At 46.0% G+C, this 18,803-nt stretch overlaps 1 protein-coding gene across 1 annotated transcript; it reads right to left on the bottom strand.

Annotated features, from left to right (window-relative positions):
- Positions 1-4,968: 4,968 nt before the first annotated feature.
- Positions 4,969-17,649, bottom strand: LOC115478112 (intestine-specific homeobox-like). The gene is made up of 5 exons (XM_030215361.1): positions 17,379-17,649; positions 8,964-9,194; positions 6,403-6,554; positions 6,033-6,149; positions 4,969-5,483 (listed from the first exon to the last, which is right to left on the bottom strand). Exons 1-5 carry the CDS (start codon positions 17,578-17,580, stop codon positions 5,259-5,261), a joined length of 927 nt encoding a protein of 308 aa, XP_030071221.1. The 5' UTR covers positions 17,581-17,649; the 3' UTR covers positions 4,969-5,258.
- Between the last annotated feature and the right edge of the window lie 1,154 nt (positions 17,650-18,803).

The following is an 18,803-nucleotide window of genomic DNA, read 5'->3' as shown; positions in this document are numbered from 1 at the left end:
TTGAACTTGAAGTTATTACTGTACCTGAAGCCTGTCAGATATTCCACCTACATGCTTTCTTGCATTTTTTAAATATTTCATATTACTGATTTTGTTATTAGTTCCAGCAGCTCCAGCACTTGCTAAATCACTTGCGTAAGGCACTTAAAGCTCTTCAAGATGTGCCACCAGACTGTGTGGCCCATCAACAGTTATGAAGTCCTCTCATTTTGCACTTCATCAAATGTGGTTTGTGAAACTTTATTTTGGCCTTTCTGATTTGAAGGTTCATGAGTTTGGTCTGATATTAAGTAGAGTTCAGTACTAGAATTCCTTATAGAATGGACTCCTCGATTATAGTATTTGTCGTCTGTGGTTTATCAAGAATGCTGTGGCACATCTTCTCACATGAGGTAACACCAGCACTTTTGTCATTACATTGGCTGGCACTGAAATATCACATACAATACAAAATCCTTTTACATGTACAAAAGGAGGGTCATTCTATAAAATTTGCCTAAATTTAGGTGCTAAAATGCTGGACACTAAGCATAAATTCTATATTGGCCCTATCAATCAGGTCAGCTCGTTTACTTTTTTGGCTGTGTAACGATCATAGAAATATAACTTTTTATCTACATAACGACTCCTGATGCAGGCACTCTGGCTGAAAAATGGTGTCATATCAAGCCAATATATTTAATGGAATAAACTGTTTGCAACTACTATCGTCTTCCTGGTGTGTCTGGACATCTCCTGTTGACCATGCTACTCAACTTGTTAGCACCTAATTTCAGTCACAAGCACTTACACCATGTCAAAGGCTAGGGTAAACGCTCACGTTTGACCTGTCCATGCCTCCCTCCCAAGTCCAAACCCCATAGTAGTTGCATGCTAAAGGAATTACATGACACAGTTATACAACACCAACTAAGGGCAGCAAATTAATGCCACTTATTATCTGAATGTGCAATTTTTCAAGCCATCTTCAAAAATGTGCACACAAGATAGTAAAATCAGGGGTAAGGCATTTCACTCGTATATTTCATTGTATTTATCTGCTATGATAACTCCGGCCTCTGCTTCACGTGTGGCTTGCTCAAAATATAGGGACCAATTAGCCTTGTCCTCTTCTTCAGTACATCAACTTGAAGGTACAAGACGATCTTGCTTCTCATAGCTAGGTCCTCATTATTGGAATCTTCTTCCACTCGAATTTATGAGGAAATTAAATGGAAATAAATGAAAGTTGCACTGAAGGTCTTATTTATTTCATATGGCATTTGGAACACTGTTGCCTTGATGGTTCAGGTAGTGTGGGGAAGTATTTCTTCTTTTTCTTAAATTTTTTTTTTTTTTTGCTTTATTCTTTCCTTTTTTGATGGATGTAACTCTTTTCTATTTTCTTCTGGTTTTTTAAGTAGAAATTATTGATTATAAACTGCTTTGTTGACCTGATGACACAAAGGGCAGTATATCACAAAATTAAACTATGTTTCTGCTGTATCTTCACCGTGCAAGTGTGGCTCCATTCAAGGCCTTTTGAAAGTATGTTACCGTTTCAGCCCTCATCCCCTACCCTTTTATCACATTTCTCTTGAGCCTGCTTTCTTGAAGTCTCATATTATCACTCTTTGTTCTAGAAGGTCTCTTCCACTGCAAAAGGCTCAACTTCTGTGCATCGTTAATACCTTGTAGGCATTTGAATATCTTGATCATATATCCACAGGTTGTCTAATTTATGACCCATGAGGTAAGCAGCACCAGGTTCTGCTGGAGATAATACTGCTAGAATTAACTGGAATCAGGAAATGATGGGAACTGTTTGTTGGGGTTTCTAATTACTGCTAGATTAATTTATTGCTTGTGAGATAGTGAACATTTTTCCTCCCCCATGCTCACAAGTTTAACAGGTCAAGCAACAGTCACAGCTCAGGTGCAAGATAAGATCAAAGCTTAGCAGCCAACCTCAGTTTGATTTCTATTTTCTTTTAGAGGTTACGGACTCCCCTCATGTGCAGGGCTGGATTAACACTATATCGGGCTCTCGACAAACGTATATTTTTGGACTCCCACTCACTTTTACATCCCCTTATGGGGACATAAACATCTCCATTCACAGTCTTCCTTCCTCTTTTCAGGCTGCACTCCTAAATCACTTCTGCTGAGTGACTTGAGGGAAACTCTAGTGGCTGGTTTTGGGGTGTTGTGGCAGCGACAGGTTGGGATTGAGAGTAGACACTGAGTAAATACATGCTCACAGGCCCTGCCTCCCTCACAGAAGCCAGAAGGAGGATCCACTGTGACCAGGTGACTTGAGAGTCCTTGTACTCAGCGCTGCGTACGCCTTGTAGCGCTATAGAAATGCTAAATAGTAGTAGTAGTAGTACGCATCATCTGCAACCAACCTCTGCAACTTTCCTAGGCTGTTTTAGAGAGATGACTTGGGAGCAGATGATGAGGGAGTGGAGGTCTGTGAAAAAAGGGGAGGGAGAAGAAACAGGTAGTTAGACAGGTAGTGAGGGAAGATCTGGATTAATGGCAACTGGGGAGGGATTGGAGTCATACAGAAAGAGATGAGTTGTGCACATCAACTGCTAAGACTGTAGCCTGTCAGCAGATTACTGGTAATTATAGTGCCAAGGTTCTGTCAGTCCCTCATCTCCCTTAACTGTTCGACAAACCTACCCTGGCTAGGGTTACCATATCTGCCCTAAGAAAAAAGAGGACACATACCCCGTCCCCTGTCACATCCCTTCCTCGCCCCTGCCCCACCCCGTCCCACCCCCTGTGCAAGACTTCAATGGAAGTCTCGTGAGGCTGCCACTTGGACTGTTAGCAGCAATTTTGAAGCAGCACAGGGAGCAAGACAGTCTGTAGGTGTTCCAGTCCCCATCCTTCCCAGTTCCAGGCGTCCCCTCCCTCGAGTTCCAGGACCCCTTCCTCCCTCCCTTCCTTCCTTCGAGTTCCAGGGTCCCCCTCCCTCCCTCCCTTCGAGTTCCAGGGTCCCCCTCCCTTTGAGTTCCGTCCCTGGCCCCAAGAAGCCAAAAGTTGATCATTCTCAGGTGGAGACTAGGCCTCATTTTGACTTGGAGCCATAGAGATGGACCTAGTTTGGCAGGTTTAGTTTAGTTTATTTATATGTGTTCTTGACTTCATTCATAATAAAACAAACAAACCCCCCCCCCCCCCCCCCCCAGCAAAGCACTTCTCTTTCCAAAGGGCCCAGAACAACTGACTGCGGAAGCCTCACAGTAGCCAGGCAGACATTTAATAAAACATTGATTCCACTTATGTAATTTGGCGTTTCAACAGCAACGTTCATCTGGATAGAAAGCTGTCACCCGTGTTCTTCTGAACCATGCATGCCATCCTTCTAAAAGACAACTCTGCATAGGGGAAGCGAAGCCTTTTTCTCCAGTATCAAATATCGGCCATCTTGTGGAATTTTCAAACGCGATAATATCATATTCTCTCACAGAGTCTTCAAAAGAAAATGCAAGTATCTACTGTACCTGGAGTAGATAAAGCATGAAGTCTAAGGCAGAGCAACTCAACATGATTTCCTAAAGAACAATGTGCATTCAGCAGCCCTTAAGGACTCCAGCATCTCATTGGGGATTGTACCTCATGTGCTCCGGTTCCACAAAGCTCTCCCTCTCTCCAGTCGTACCCCTCCCCTACTGGATTGTTGTGTTGTTATGCTGATATGAGTGCTCTCCTGATGTGACTGGTATGTTTTCCTGTAATTTTTATTGTACTTCCTTTCCTTTTTCAATGATGTATTTTTGGATTTTTGTATACCACCTAGATCTGCCAGTTAGCCTGGGCGGTATAGCAAATTTTAATAAATTATAAAATATACTAGAATTTTTTTGTCTACACTGTACACGGACCAACAATTCTTATGTCTTACTTAGGTAATTCCAGTGACACCATCACACATATAAACGGCGAGTGACCGAAATCACTCGCAAATGCGCAGTAAAGACCCTCTCTGTCCTGCCCCCGCGTCAATACATGATGACGGGGGCGGGACAGAGAGGGTCTCTACTGCGCAAGGGGAGGGACGAAACCGCCGTCGCTACCGCTTCCCCCCCCCCCCAAGGTTGCCGCCACCACTCCCCCCATCCGGAGTCGCCGCCGCCACCCACCCTCCACCCGGGCCGGGCCCTCGCTCCGCTATAGAAACAGTGCGGGAATGCAGCACACAGCTGAGCTGAGCTGCCGTTGGCCTTCCTTCCCTGCCTGTGTCCCGGCCTCACCCACAAGAGCGGGACACAGGCAGAAAAGAAGGACAGCAGCTCATCTGAGCTGTGTGCCGCGTTCCCGCGCTGTTTCAATAGCGAAGCGAGGGCCCGGCCCGGGTAGAGGGGTGGCGTCGACTCCAGGGGGGGGCGTAGTGGTGACTTCGGAGGGGCAGCGGCGAGCTCGGCGCCGGCGGGGGCCTTGCAGCAGCGAGGAGAAGGGGCCTTTCAACCCCCCCCCCCGTCCTTTGCTAGCCCGTTTTTACGAGCTCAACGGCTAGTCATATTAAATATGATGTAATGGTGTTTCACGTGAATGATCATCTTTCTCTTCCCAAAGACTGCTTCATAATAACCCATCATGACTTCTACTTCCTAGTATCATCCTTTATCCTTTCCTTTAATGTTTTTAGTCTCATGCATTACACCAACGATCTCTAATACTTCTCATACCTCACATTAACGCTATCTGCTTTTGTCTCACCTAGAATGTAACCCGCACTGAACCCTGGAAAGGGGATATTAGCGGTATACAAGAATTGAATTGAACTGTGCCTTGCCTAAAACCCAGAAAGAGCAGAAATGTCTCATTGTGTTAAACCCTGATGACTTCTTTCAAGTTTAACTTGGGTATGGCTACCATGTTCTCGTCAATCCTTACGACTTAGTAGCTTGGATGTTGTTCACTGTCCTAAGATGGCATCACCTATAGTATACCCATAAAATCAAGAAGCCCTTTCTAAAATGGCCCATTTTGGGTCCCAAATAATACCGGCGGTATAAAATGAGCCAATTACAGAAATCTATGGTGGCTCAGTCAGAACTACAGCAGAGAAGGCTGTTCTAACGTCTGATGGCTGGGCCAGAGGACTCTTCAGCTTGCTTGGTAGAACGGTTGTTGAGAGCACAAGGATCCCTCATTCTAGCCTCAGTTGTGTAGCTAATCGCATCACATTACCAGCTGGAAGATTACGTTCATTTTCCATCATCTTCTGTGAGCACAGCCGCAGACTTGATGGACAGAATACTTTGCTAGGTTGGCATTGCACAGATGCTGCTCCATGTAGTCTTCAGATGCAGTGGCAGAAAGCAGTCAAAGGAAATTTGGGGCATGGGGTAAGTTAGTGACTCCAAATGGGTTGGAGTGAATGCCAATGTCTCTGGCACTGGTATCGATGTTAGCTGTGCTTTGATAGGAGAATAGTATCTCACAGATGGATCTGGACTGGCAAGTTTTCTGGGCATGAAACTATAGTCCTGCAAAGGATTGAGACAAGATAACTGTTAGTCAAATTCAACAAAAGCTCACATCTTCACACGTTGGTTTCCCCTTTAGACATTCTTTTATTTGACCTGTCTCAGCTGTGTGCATTTCTTTCATAAAACAGGGAAACGTCCAAGACACAAACCTCATATGACCATCTTCTCTTTTTCCCGATACAGTTTCATCACCCAGATCTTTTAGTTGTGGACCCCATCAATACTATGGCTACAGAGTGAGACCTTACATCTCCCTTCCCTAGGAACTGGGAATGCTGCCCCTATGCCAAACTCAATCCTAGTTAGAATGAGCCTAGATCAGGAACCCCAGCCCACCTTTGACCACCTCATGGAACTGCCCTTCAGCCTATGTTATGTAAAAATTAGAAACAACTGAAGAATTTCCTTCTAGATTTGAATGTTTAATATGTAAATTACACAATCTCATGCTTTCTAGCCATGACATAACTGTGTTTCAGTCACTTCTAGCTCAACGTAATGCACCTTGGGTTTTTTTCATCATGATGTCATGTTCTTCACACTTACCCTAACATCCGGTTTTGGAGCTGGGACCAAATCTAGTTCTGTGAGGTGCTGAAGGCCTCCAAAACTTCCGAGTTTTTCATATTTCCTCCATTTTGCTCGTCGATTCTGGAACCAAATCTGTTGAGTATGGAGGAGAAAATCCTAAATGAATATATGTGTTTCTGAAAATGTCCCCAGTGGAAATACACCCTGGTACTTGTGGTGGGTAATACTATAACAGAGCCCTGACATGTGCTTAACTTACATAGCAAGTATTTGCAAAGGCAGCGTCCACGGGGCAAAGAACTGGTGGGACATATGTGGGCTCCCACTTACGTGTGTAACTTACAGAACACCGCACCTTCTGCTTTCTTTACAACATTCAACCAACCTGGACCCTGGTTTCTGGGAGGTTGACTTTTGCTGCCAGCCGGTCCCTGGTGTGGATGTCTGGGTAGCGTGTCATCATGAAGACTCTCTCTAGCTCCTGAAGCTGTTCTGTGGTAAACGTTGTGCGAATTCTTCTCTTTGCCTTGTGATCACCTGCAAAGAAAGACAAGAGGCAGTCAGATACAGCAGTTCTAGAAGATGTGGGATCCATATCTCCACACAGGTAAAGAAAGGTATGAGGCAGCCAAGCCCAGTAGCTCTGTAAGAGGCAGTCAGACACAGAGGTTTCATAAGATATGGGGAGCAACATCTGCAATATAAGTAGAGAAAGACTCAAGTCCATAATTCTATAATCTGTCACACAATTTGCACACCCAGTTGGCATGTAGGGAGGTACAATGGCTGCAGTTATGCAGCGCATGGTGCCTATGGAGTAGAGGGTTAACCTAATGGTTAATGCAGCAGCCTGAGGCCCTGGCAAATTGGGTTTGATACCCACTGCAGCTCTTTCTGTTGCTGGGCAAGTCCTTAACCCTCCATTGCCCCAAGTATAAAATAAGTATCTGTATATAATATGTAAAATGCATTATATCAAGTCCCATCCCCTTTTCTCTTTCCTATATGTGCAGTTACATGCACATCATTGCACTTAGACCTTCTCTTATGAAGAATAGCTTCTAAGTGCTCTATCGTGTTACTGCAAGGGGGGTGCACACGGGCGGGGCATTGTCAGGCCATGGGCAAGTCCCAAACTTACACGGGAAGCTTCTAGAATAATGGAAGTTACACACTGTAAGTGCCAATGTTTAGGTTTATGTATTTATGCCTTTTTGAGACCAGGTATAAGTGGTAACGACTAAATGTTGGCGCATAACTGAGGACTTGCGTTACTATTTTAGAACTAAATCTAGCCATGCAGATGCCATCAAAGATTAGCGCCTAGTGCCCACCATTTTGCCACCTACATTTTAGTGACCTCTACTGGTATTTCTACACATAAATTAATAGAATAAGATATGCTCAGAAAAGCGCCGTTCTGTAAAGGCGTCTGACTGCAGTAGCGTGTAGTTGGAAGGTGGGTACACACGTGTATCATTCCTCCCCTCCCCCAGTACGGTAGCCTGTGAGTTGGGCTTCAGGGGAAAAGGGAATGGAGGGGAGTTGGAAGAAGAAGAAGTCCTGACTGCCTATATTTGTAATAAACTCAGTGTCAGACCTTTGAGTTCTTGTACCAAGTAGAGCGCCGCCGAGCCCGGTACTCGGACCTGGTTCTGCTTGGCGGCTGGACAACCCCGGGTTTCACCTGCGCTGACCGCCATTCCCCAGAAGTTGAGCCCCTAGGTGCGGACGTCCTGCAGGGCTTACGAGATGGAGCAGGAAGTGGGGTGATGAACGTGATGGCCAGACAGGCAGCAGGCAAGAGAGTGATCCAGGTACAGGCAGAGTCAGTAGGCAGGCAGCAGACACGAGAGTAATCCAGGTACAGGCAGAGTCAGTAGGCAGGCAGCAGGTCAAGAGAGTAATCCAGGTACAGGCAAGGTCAGGAGGCAGGCAGCAGACACAAGAGTAATCCAGGTACAGGCAGTCAGTAACGAAGAACAAAGTAGAGGAGAAGCACACTACTGAGCAAGTAACACCTACCAAAGTAGAAGCCGAAGCAAGGAGTCTAGGGAGAGCTCAGCTGATAAAGTGCTGGCGTCTGACATCAGCAGGGAGAAGGGGCACAGCCATAGGACAAGAGCAGGGGAAGGAGGAACCGGAAGACCAATAGGAGAGAAGCAAGGGAAGCCAGGCAGAGGAAGAGCAGACCCAGGTGGGTGGAAGCAAAGCAATCAAGGAGCCTGGAAGCCAGGCAGAGAGAGAGAGGGCAGAGCCAGGTGCATGGAAGCAAAGCAATCAAGGAGCCTGCAGCCAGAGAAGAACCACACACACATGGCTCAGGGCTGTGCCAGTCAAGTGTGAGTGTCGACGGGACCCTGCGCAGCCCGAGGACGCCGCTTGTGTTGAGGTAGGGGACATGACACTCAGCTACACATAGTTGAAGAAATTCAACTAAAGGGCCCCATTTCGAGAGGGTCCACTTCAGAAGATCTGGAAGTGGCTACAAGTGGACCCCTTCTTCTGCACTGCACTGCAGGAACTGCCTGGGCAGAATTTAGACCACTAGCTGCAAATCTGCCACCTGAGGTCTTCGTGGGACTGAACTGTTTGTCAATCACCGTGAAGTTGGTCCTAGGTCTTCCTCCTAGTTCTCTGACACTGACAGAATGGATCAGTGTTTGTCTATATTGTGCTACTGAACTCACTTCTATTTCTCACACTTCTTTCTCTCTCCTTCCCAGGTCCACTGCCTTCCCTTTCTCTGTCCCAAACACATCTCCCTTTTTCTCTCCCAGTTTCACTCCATGCATACTCCTTCTCTCGCCCGAGGTTATTTTGCACACTCTCCTGTAGATACTCCATTCACTCTCTCTTTCTATCTTTTCCAGGCTGACTCCATACACTCGAGTAGACATTGCAAACACTGAAGTGTGAACAGATCAAATGATGACTTGTACTTACTACATAGGGGACTGCCTGTCATGAGGTCACTCATCTGCTCTTCCTCCTCTTGTGGTCTCTTCCCATCCAGAGCCTCCCCCATGTCCAGGCAGGGGGTTGACCTTCCTGCCCTTGACCTCTCACAGTAAGGTGGTTGTTTGAGACTAGTCTCATTGATCGAAAGTGCAGGGGCTGCTGGGTGAAACACGTCTGCTGTTAAGCCAACTGGGAATTCCCTCTTGACATCCGAGTCTGTGAAAAAAAGTGTTTGTGCTCAAACTTGAAGGGCAGTTATATCAGGTAAGTATGAAGTTAGGCAGCAATCACAGGTACGCATTTTATAGAATAATAGCACGCACACAGGCGATTGGTACTTATGCGTTAAGCGTTAGGCGGTGTTTTATACTGCATCATTATATTAATTCTTTATCTGCATCCTCTTTCTGCTTGGAAGCCCAGGAGTTCCTAATATAAATCTAATATAAATTGATTTAAATATAAATCAATATATGCATCTAGCTTCTCCTACGTCAGCTCGCAACTGTGGAATGCGCTACCAAAGGCCTTAAAAACAATGCACGACTTAACAGCCTTCTGGAAGTTACTAAAGACCAACCTGTTCAAGAAGACATACTACTACTACTTAACATTTCTAGAGTGCTACTAGGGTTACGCAGCGCTGTACAAATTAACAAATAAGGACGGTCCCTGCTCAGAAGAGCTTACAATCTAAAGGACGAAATGTCAAGTTGGGGTAGTTGAGATTTCCTGAGAAGAGGTGTAGTGATTAGGTGCCGAAGGCGACATTGAAGAGGTGGGCTTTGAGCAATGATTTGAAGATGGGTAGGGAGGGGCCCCGGCGTATGGGCTCAGGGAGTTTGTTCCAAGCATGGAACATATCATATTGAGCCATCATAAATGACCTAACATCAAAACTCTATTAGAACCAGATGAAACCGTATTCTCGACACCTGATTGCATCAATCAATTTGTCACCAATGAACATTAACACATTTGCCCCTTATCTCTTAGGCCTGTCATGAACTGTTTATCCAATCTACTTTAACATTTATGAACTTTAATGTAACAATACTTTGTATTTCTCATTCCGGAAATGGCGATCGCCATCACGGTATAATGTAAGCCACATTGAGCCTGCAAAAAGGTGGGAAAATGTGGGATACAAATGCAACAAATAAATAAATAATCACTGCCTTCCGTTTAGATGCTCAACTCCCTATGCCTCTGAGATATCACCACAAGTAAGAGCTTGACTATGTTTGGAGTGAGGACTTAAGTAGTGAGCTCCTGGGAGACCAGATTAAGAGATGTTTAATTGCTATACAGGGCTGTGAGAGAGTGAGTGGCATAGCAACGGGTGTTCCTAAGAGACCTCCCTCGCTGATGGTGCAGTTAAGCCACCTTACAGCAGGTGGTGCTGTGTCAGGGGTTGAGTCAGGGGGGCGGGATTCAGATCTGGCTGGAGTTTAATGCCCCGAGTCAGTGTAGAGAAAGGGAGGATCTGTGTGAAGGAATCCTCCCAGGATGATCTTATTTATTTCTTTAAAAATTTTTATACCGCACAATCCAAACGTTCTCAGCGGTTTTGCAAGATATCCTATATAATAATTCTCACCTCCAACATTCTGAGGCTGCCTGGAACCGTGGATCATGTTGGAGTAGATAATAGTGATGTCACACAACCCACACCAGATTGGCCAGTAGAAGGGAGAGGGGCGGAGCCACGATACAGGAAGCAGCGAATCAGCACAACACAGACATCCACAACGCTGTATAGGAACACATAAAAGACAGACTCTGCCTGACACAGCTACCTCTCCACATCCCCAACTGCATAAGTACATAAGTAATGCCACACTGGGAAAAGACCAAGGGTCCATCGAGCCCAGCATCCTGTCCACGACAGCGGCCAATCCAGGCCAAGGGCACCTGGCGAGCCTCCCAAACGTACAAACATTCTATACATGCTATTCCTGGAATTGTGGATTTTTCCCAATTCCATTTAGTAGTGGTTTATGGACTTGTCCTTTAGGAAACCGTCTAACCCCTTTTTAAACTCTGCCAAGCTAACCGCCTTCACCATGTTCTCCGGCAATGAATTCCAGAGTTTAATTACATGTTGGGTGAAGAAACATTTTCTCCGATTTGTTTTAAATTTACTACACTGTAGTTTCATCGCATGCCCCCTAGTCCTAGTATTTTTGGAACGCGTGAACAGACGCTTCACATCCACCTGCTCCACTCCACTCATTATTTTATATACCTCTATCATGTCTCCCCTCAGCCGTCTCTTCTCCAAGCTGAAAAGCCCTAGCCTCCTTAGTCTTTCTTCATAGGGAAGTCGTCTCATCCCCGCTATCATTTTAGTCGCTCTTCGCTGCACCTTTTCCAATTCCATTATATCTTTCTTGAGATGCGGCGACCAGAATTGAACACAATACTCAAGGTGCAGTCGCACCATGGAGCGATACAACGGCATTATAACACCCTCACACCTGTTTTCCATACCTTTCCTAATAATACCCAACATTCTATTCGCTTTCCTAGCCGCAGCAGCACACTGAGCAGAAGGTTTCAGTGTATTATCGACGACAACACCCAGATCCCTTTCTTGGTCCGTAACTCCTAACGTGGAACCTTGCATGATGTAGCTATAATTCGGGTTCTTTTTTCCCACATGCATCACCTTGCACTTGCTCACATTAAACGTCATCTGCCATTTAGCCGCCCAGTCTCCCAGTCTTGTAAGGTCCTTCTGTAATTTTTCACAATCCTGTCGCGAGTTAACGACTTTGAATAACTTTGTGTCATCAGCAAATTTAATTACCTCGCTAGTTACTCCCATCTCTAAATCATTTATAAACATATTAAAAAGCAGCGGTCGCAGGGCACCCAGGTTCATACTCCACTGAAACTCTGTTATTTTAAGCATTGAGCCCTCCAGAGACAGAGAAATACCTAGTTTACCTGAATGTGTGTATAAAAATGGTTTTGAGGTACAAAGACGTCCGTTTCTTAAGAATGCAAAAAAAAAAAAAAAAAAAAGTCAAAGCCTCTCATGACCTCTGGACTTGTTCTAATTCACCTTTTTCTAAGTGAATGATCACTTATCCAGTGCCTTGTACTTCTCTGTTAAGACTACAATTTCTGAGAAAAGATGTTCCTGGGTTTAAATATCCCAACCACAGGAGTTTCTAGGTCCTTCAGCACCCTGCCTGGCAGTTTCTGATTTACTTTGGTTCATAACCTTCAACTGATTCACTGCCAGTAGATATCAGACAACAATCTGATTTATTAAAGTTCCATCAGCAAGTGAAATCCATTTTCTTTGCAAATGTATTGTGAGGAAAGATTTGTAATTATGGGTTAAGGAGCACCTTAAATAACTAGTATATTTTGTTGATTTATGTTGTATTTGGTCTTGACTGTTTTTATTTGGGTCAATATTCAACCTGTGGCAGTCAGTGCTTGTTTCGATGGTGGCTGCCAGGTGTTTTAGATGGCGCTGTCTTATGTATTGGTAATATTCAGGCCGGTACCTGGTTGGGACAACCTTCTTGCTGTCTTTTAACTTCATTTGGGCAGTTATCCAGTTAGCAGTCTGAATATCGCCACTAGGCAGGTTCCTCCAGGCCAGGGGCGCAGCCAGACTTCGGCGGGAGGGGGGTCCAGAGCCCGAGGTGAGGGGGCACATTTTAGCCCCCCCCCGGCGCCGGCAACACCTCCTGCCATTGCCGACCCCCCCCGCCGCCGCCACCACCACCACCAACAACAACTTTGACCCCTCCCTGCCGACGACCCTCTCGACCCCCCTCCCGCCGCCAACCCTCCCCCGCCGTCGCCGTTGCCTACCTTTGCTGGCTGGGGACCCCAACCCCCGCCGGCCGAGGTCCTCTTCTTCGTTCTATTTCTGAGTCTGACGTCCTGTGCCAAATCTACTGGGGCCCAGGCCCCCGTGGCCCCACGTAGCTACGCCCCTGCTCCAGGCTCCATCCAGACTCCATCCTCAAACCACCTCAGCACTAACTGGATAATTGGGGCTGAACATCCTGGTATGATCTGCTGTATATTAACATGGTGTTGTGTTTGTTGGTTGTTATACTTTTCATTAGATGTGATTTGTGTGTCTGTTGTTTGGAATTTCTTATATGTATTAAATTGTACGCGCGCCCATTAACGTCATTGAATAACAAGCCAATCAGCACTGATAAGTGGTGATATCCAATTCTCAGCACTAATTGGCCCTAATTAGGGTTTATGTACATATCATTATTATTATTAACATTTGCATAGCGCTACCAGACGCATGCAGCGCTGAACACCTGACATAGAGAGACAGTCCCTGCTCAATAGAGCTTACAATCTAAAAGTAATACAGACAGACAAGACAATTAAGGGCGATGTCAATTAAGATCATTAAGACAATTAAGTCAATTAAGAGAATTAAGTCAATTAAGACATGACAATTAAGGGCGAGGGAAGTACTGGGTGAGAGGGAACAAGGGGAGGCAATTGAGTAGTGGCTAGGAGCCAAAAGCAGTGGTGAAAAGGTGGGTTTTCAGCATAGATTTGAAAACAGGCAGAGATGGAACTAGACGTACAGGCTCAGGAAGTTTATTCCAGGCATAAGGAGCCGCGAGGTAAAAGGAACGAAGTCTGGAGTTAGCAGTGGAGGAGAAGGAGGACGACAAGAGAGATTTGTCCAGTGAGCGGAGTTCACGGGGAGGAATGTAGGGAGAGATGAGAGTGGAGAGGTAATGGGGGGGCTAAAAGCAGCAGTGAAAAGGTGGGTTTTCAGCATAGATTTGAAAACAGGTAGAGATGGAGCTAGACGTATAGGTCCAGGAAGTCTATTCCAGGCATAAGGTGCCGCGAGAGAAAAGGAGAAAAGCCTGGAGTTAGCAGTGGAGGAGAAGGGGGACGACAAGGGAGATTTGTCCAGCGAGCGGAGTTCACGGGGAGGAATGTAGGGAGAGATGAGAGTGGAGAGGTAATGGGGGGGCTAAAAGCAGCAGTGAAAAGGTGGGTTTTCAGCATAGATTTGAAAACAGGTAGAGATGGAGCTAGACGTATAGGTCCAGGAAGTCTATTCCAGGCATAAGGTGCCGCGAGAGAAAAGGAGAAAAGCCTGGAGTTAGCAGTGGAGGAGAAGGGGGACGACAAGAGAGATTTGTCCAGTGAGCAGAGTTCACGGGGAGGAATGTAGGGAGAGATGAGAGTGGAGAGGTAAGGTGGGTTTTCAGCATAGATTTGAAAACAGGTAGAGATGGAGCTAGACGTATAGGTCCAGGAAGTCTATTCCAGGCATAAGGTGCCGCGAGAGAAAAGGAGAAAAGCCTGGAGTTAGCAGTGGAGGAGAAGGGGGACGACAAGGGAGATTTGTCCAGCGAGCGGAGTTCACGGGGAGGAATGTAGGGAGAGATGAGAGTGGAGAGGTAATGGGGGGGCTAAAAGCAGCAGTGAAAAGGTGGGTTTTCAGCATAGATTTGAAAACAGGTAGAGATGGAGCTAGACGTATAGGTCCAGGAAGTCTATTCCAGGCATAAGGTGCCGCGAGAGAAAAGGAGAAAAGCCTGGAGTTAGCAGTGGAGGAGAAGGGGACGACAAGGGAGATTTGTCCAGCGAGCGGAGTTCACGGGGAGGAATGTAGGGAGAGATGAGAGTGGAGAGGTAATGGGGGGGCTAAAAGCAGCAGTGAAAAGGTGGGTTTTCAGCATAGATTTGAAAACAGGTAGAGATGGAGCTAGACGTATAGGTCCAGGAAGTCTATTCCAGGCATAAGGTGCCGCGAGAGAAAAGGAGAAAAGCCTGGAGTTAGCAGTGGAGGAGAAGGGGGACGACAAGGGAGATTTGTCCAGCGAGCGGAGTTCACGGGGAGGAATGTAGGGAGAGATGAGAGTGGAGAGGTAATGGGGGGGCTAAAAGCAGCAGTGAAAAGGTGGGTTTTCAGCATAGATTTGAAAACAGGTAGAGATGGAGCTAGACGTATAGGTCCAGGAAGTCTATTCCAGGCATAAGGTGCCGCGAGAGAAAAGGAGAAAAGCCTGGAGTTAGCAGTGGAGGAGAAGGGGGACGACAAGGGAGATTTGTCCAGCGAGCGGAGTTCACGGGGAGGAATGTAGGGAGAGATGAGAGTGGAGAGGTAATGGGGGGGCTAAAAGCAGCAGTGAAAAGGTGGGTTTTCAGCATAGATTTGAAAACAGGTAGAGATGGAGCTAGACGTATAGGTCCAGGAAGTCTATTCCAGGCATAAGGTGCCGCGAGAGAAAAGGAGAAAAGCCTGGAGTTAGCAGTGGAGGAGAAGGGGGACGACAAGGGAGATTTGTCCAGCGAGCGGAGTTCACGGGGAGGAATGTAGGGAGAGATGAGAGTGGAGAGGTAATGGGGGGGCTAAAAGCAGCAGTGAAAAGGTGGGTTTTCAGCATAGATTTGAAAACAGGTAGAGATGGAGCTAGACGTATAGGTCCAGGAAGTCTATTCCAGGCATAAGGTGCCGCGAGAGAAAAGGAGAAAAGCCTGGAGTTAGCAGTGGAGGAGAAGGGGGACGACAAGGGAGATTTGTCCAGCGAGCGGAGTTCACGGGGAGGAATGTAGGGAGAGATGATAGATCATATTCTATAATGATCTGTGCATAAATCTTAATGCATGTAATGATTTGGGGGCATGGCTAGGGGTGTTTTTAGAGCATTCCGATGGCGTTCCTAAATTTTATGTGTAGGCTCCTACAACTAGGACTATAACTACAACTGTGGAATATAAGTAACTGTGGATTATAGAAAGTTCTTGTCTATTAGTCTCTTGGACAGACACTCAAATTTGTGTGTGCAATTTGTAGTGCTTTTTACAGAATTCGAGGGTTAGCGTGGATCTCGCACCTACTTTTGGGTGCTGGACTTACGTCTGCTGAAACCATGTGTAAATGCCGGCACCCAACTTAGGTGTGCTTAGGCAGTATTCCGTCATTCTGCATGCAACTTTTCAGAACGCCCCTGACACAGCCATGGCTATGCCCCATTTTGGATTGCACGCCAGAAAACGTAGGTGCGGATCTTTGTAGAATTGCGCATAAGTGGGTGCACACGCAACTCCAAGTTAACACCAATCAACACCAATAACTGATTGTTAGAAGCCATTTATTGCTGTTCATTGGCTCGTTGTCCAAGCTAGATGTGCAAGTGTCTTAGGATCGCACCCAAATTTGGGCGTCCTTTATAGAATACGGGGGAAGGGCATTGCATATATTGACTGGGTTTTATAAAGAATAATAAATGAAACATTCAGTCCAGCTGTATAACAGAAGGAAGCCAAACACATATGGGGTAATACTATAACCTACAGTAGGCACTCATTCATATGTCTACATTATGCACATTAATTTGTATGCATAAATGTGCACATACAGGGGTAAGAACCAGCATGATGTCTATCGTTTATCGTTTATTTATTTACTATACCGTTACTTCTTACATAGCAAATCAGAACGGGTTACATTTTTAAAATACAAACAATATATAATAATATCTTTAAAATACAAATAACATAAAAGAAATCCATTTTGTAATAGGACAGCTCTAATAAAAAACTTCCATGCCAAAGAGAACAAAGCAATTTGCAAATACTCGTTTAACTTACATAGCACAAGGGGCAGAATGACAGTGCTATGGACTCCCCCAGGAAGTGAGGGTCATTGGCCCGCCAGGCAATGCCCGCGTCCCCCCTTTTGCAAGCCATCCCCCCCCCCCCCCCCCCGCACTAGTGCACCCTTTCTGGTCCTACCTTGAAGGACCCTGGTGGTCTAACAGCCTTTTCGGGGGCAGGAAAGATCCCCACTCTTTCCTGCCCGATGCCTCTATGTTTTCAAAATGGCTGCCAAGACTTCCTGTGGTAGCCTCGAAGGTCTTGGCAGTCTTGCGAGACTGCCACAGGGAAGTCTCAGCAGCCATTTTGAAAATGCAGCGGCACCGGGAGAAGTAGCAGCAACGGCCAGGAAAGAAGAGTGGGAATCTTTCCTGCCCCCGAAGAGGCCACTAGGCCAGCAGGGCCCCTTAAGCTGAGACTGGAGGGGGCTGTAGTTTCCTGGGGGGAGGGTGGAAGCCTCTGGGCTCTCGGGCACTGCCCGTTGCCTGTATGGTCAGTCCACCACTACATAATACATATTTGCAAGGAGGGCCTGCATGAGGTGAAGTGTGGAAGGGACATAGGTAGGGCAGAATGCTGCAAGTCAGACACGTCCTTGCCGCACCTAAGCCAGCTCTACGGCTGGTATGTGAACACAGAAATGTTAGGCTAGTATATAATGAAACCAAGGTGCCTACTTTCCTTTATAAAACCGGGTCCTACCGCACCCCTTCTAGGCCTCTAATCGAAGGTTTCCAATTAAAGTCTGAAATGACAACATAAGTAGTTTGCACTTACCCCCGGTAGGTTCTGGTGGTGGCACTGCTGCTAGGACAGGAAGGGTCTCATCTTGCTGGCAGTGCCAGGTGAGTCTCTTCACGTCCTTCTGGTGCACTTTTCTGGTGGGTTTCTTCAGAATCTCCTCGATGGAGTAGGAGAGAACAGGCTTTCCTCCTCGCCTGACACCTGCCGCTACGTTGCTCAACTCCACAAGAGCCATTTTGAGAGATCCTCTGCTTTTCACAGCTTTCCCGGCTTGTCATCCAGTTTTGAAACTTTGTTGACAAAAGCTGAGGGAGCCATCCTTAAATTCGTCAATTTTATTAGGGTGGAAAACGAGAGGGCTATGAGGACTTCTCACATCGTCTGCTGCTGTTGGGAACACATCTGTGATTCTGTCCTGCAACTGAATTGGGAGTTTTAAGTGAAAGACAGCCTGTCTGCTAGGCTAGAATATCTCTTTCAGCCAGATAGAAAAGTCAGAAGCACCATGCATGCTTAAGTTAGTGCAAGGAGACCCCTCAACTCTAAAAATCTCTACGCAACTTGGTACCCTCTCACCTGAGATTGGAAACCTCCTTTCAGATATTTAAATGGGGCTAGAAGATTTTATTTTTAGACGCTTTTGGAGACTAGTGGAGTTGCTTGCAGACTGAAGTGCTGGCAGCAGAACCAAGCCAGGGCACTTAACCCATTGTTTCTAGCCTATCCCCCACCCTAATAATGTAAAGCCCTATTTCGTCTCCTACCCGGAACTATTTTATCTCACTTTAATTGTAAATGCTGAGAAGGCAACGCTAATAGGCATATATCACACATGAATAAACCTTGAAACCTCTAAAAATGCTGCAATGCCCAGCCCTCTCCTCACTTTTATCTCTTGAGCTGGTCTCCTCCAAGGTTTGTCGGTCAATCAGTAGCTTGATACGTGTCTGCAGCCTCTCTGAAGTAGAAAGGCTGGGCGAGAAGGCAAGAGGGTTGAGAAAGTAGCTTGGTATGTACTATTTGTTCCAAAAACACTTCTGAGGGTGACAAAAAGGAAAAAAAAATAGCCACCTCCTAACCCCACTAAGGTTATTTTTTTCTCCCCGTAAAATTAAGGGCTACCCTCATGCTGTCCAGAAAATAACCACTGTTTCAAACGAGAGTTTCAGGGTGATTGGGGAGATGCCTTTCATATGTCTAAAAGAGTCGGTCAATTTGGGGATGTGGTTAAGTTATTGTAAAAAACATACTAACTGCCCAAAAATTCCCAATTCTGCAATTGCACATCAGGAAAAAAGGTCATTAATGGCTCACCTTACAATGTGACTGGAAATGGTTAAAATTTCTCCGATCCTTGATTCCCTCTAAAAGAGGAAGTTGGGAATCTGTGATGAATAGCCTACTCACATGGTTTTGGGGTCACCTAAAATGAAAGGCTTATCCCCGGTTTAGCAGGAT

Source organism: Microcaecilia unicolor, chromosome 9, assembly GCF_901765095.1.
Source record: "Microcaecilia unicolor chromosome 9, aMicUni1.1, whole genome shotgun sequence".
In the NCBI taxonomy this organism is placed as follows: domain Eukaryota; kingdom Metazoa; phylum Chordata; class Amphibia; order Gymnophiona; family Siphonopidae; genus Microcaecilia; species Microcaecilia unicolor.
The sequence above is the reverse complement of the archived record's forward strand: the minus strand, read 5'-3'. Positions and strand labels throughout refer to the sequence as shown.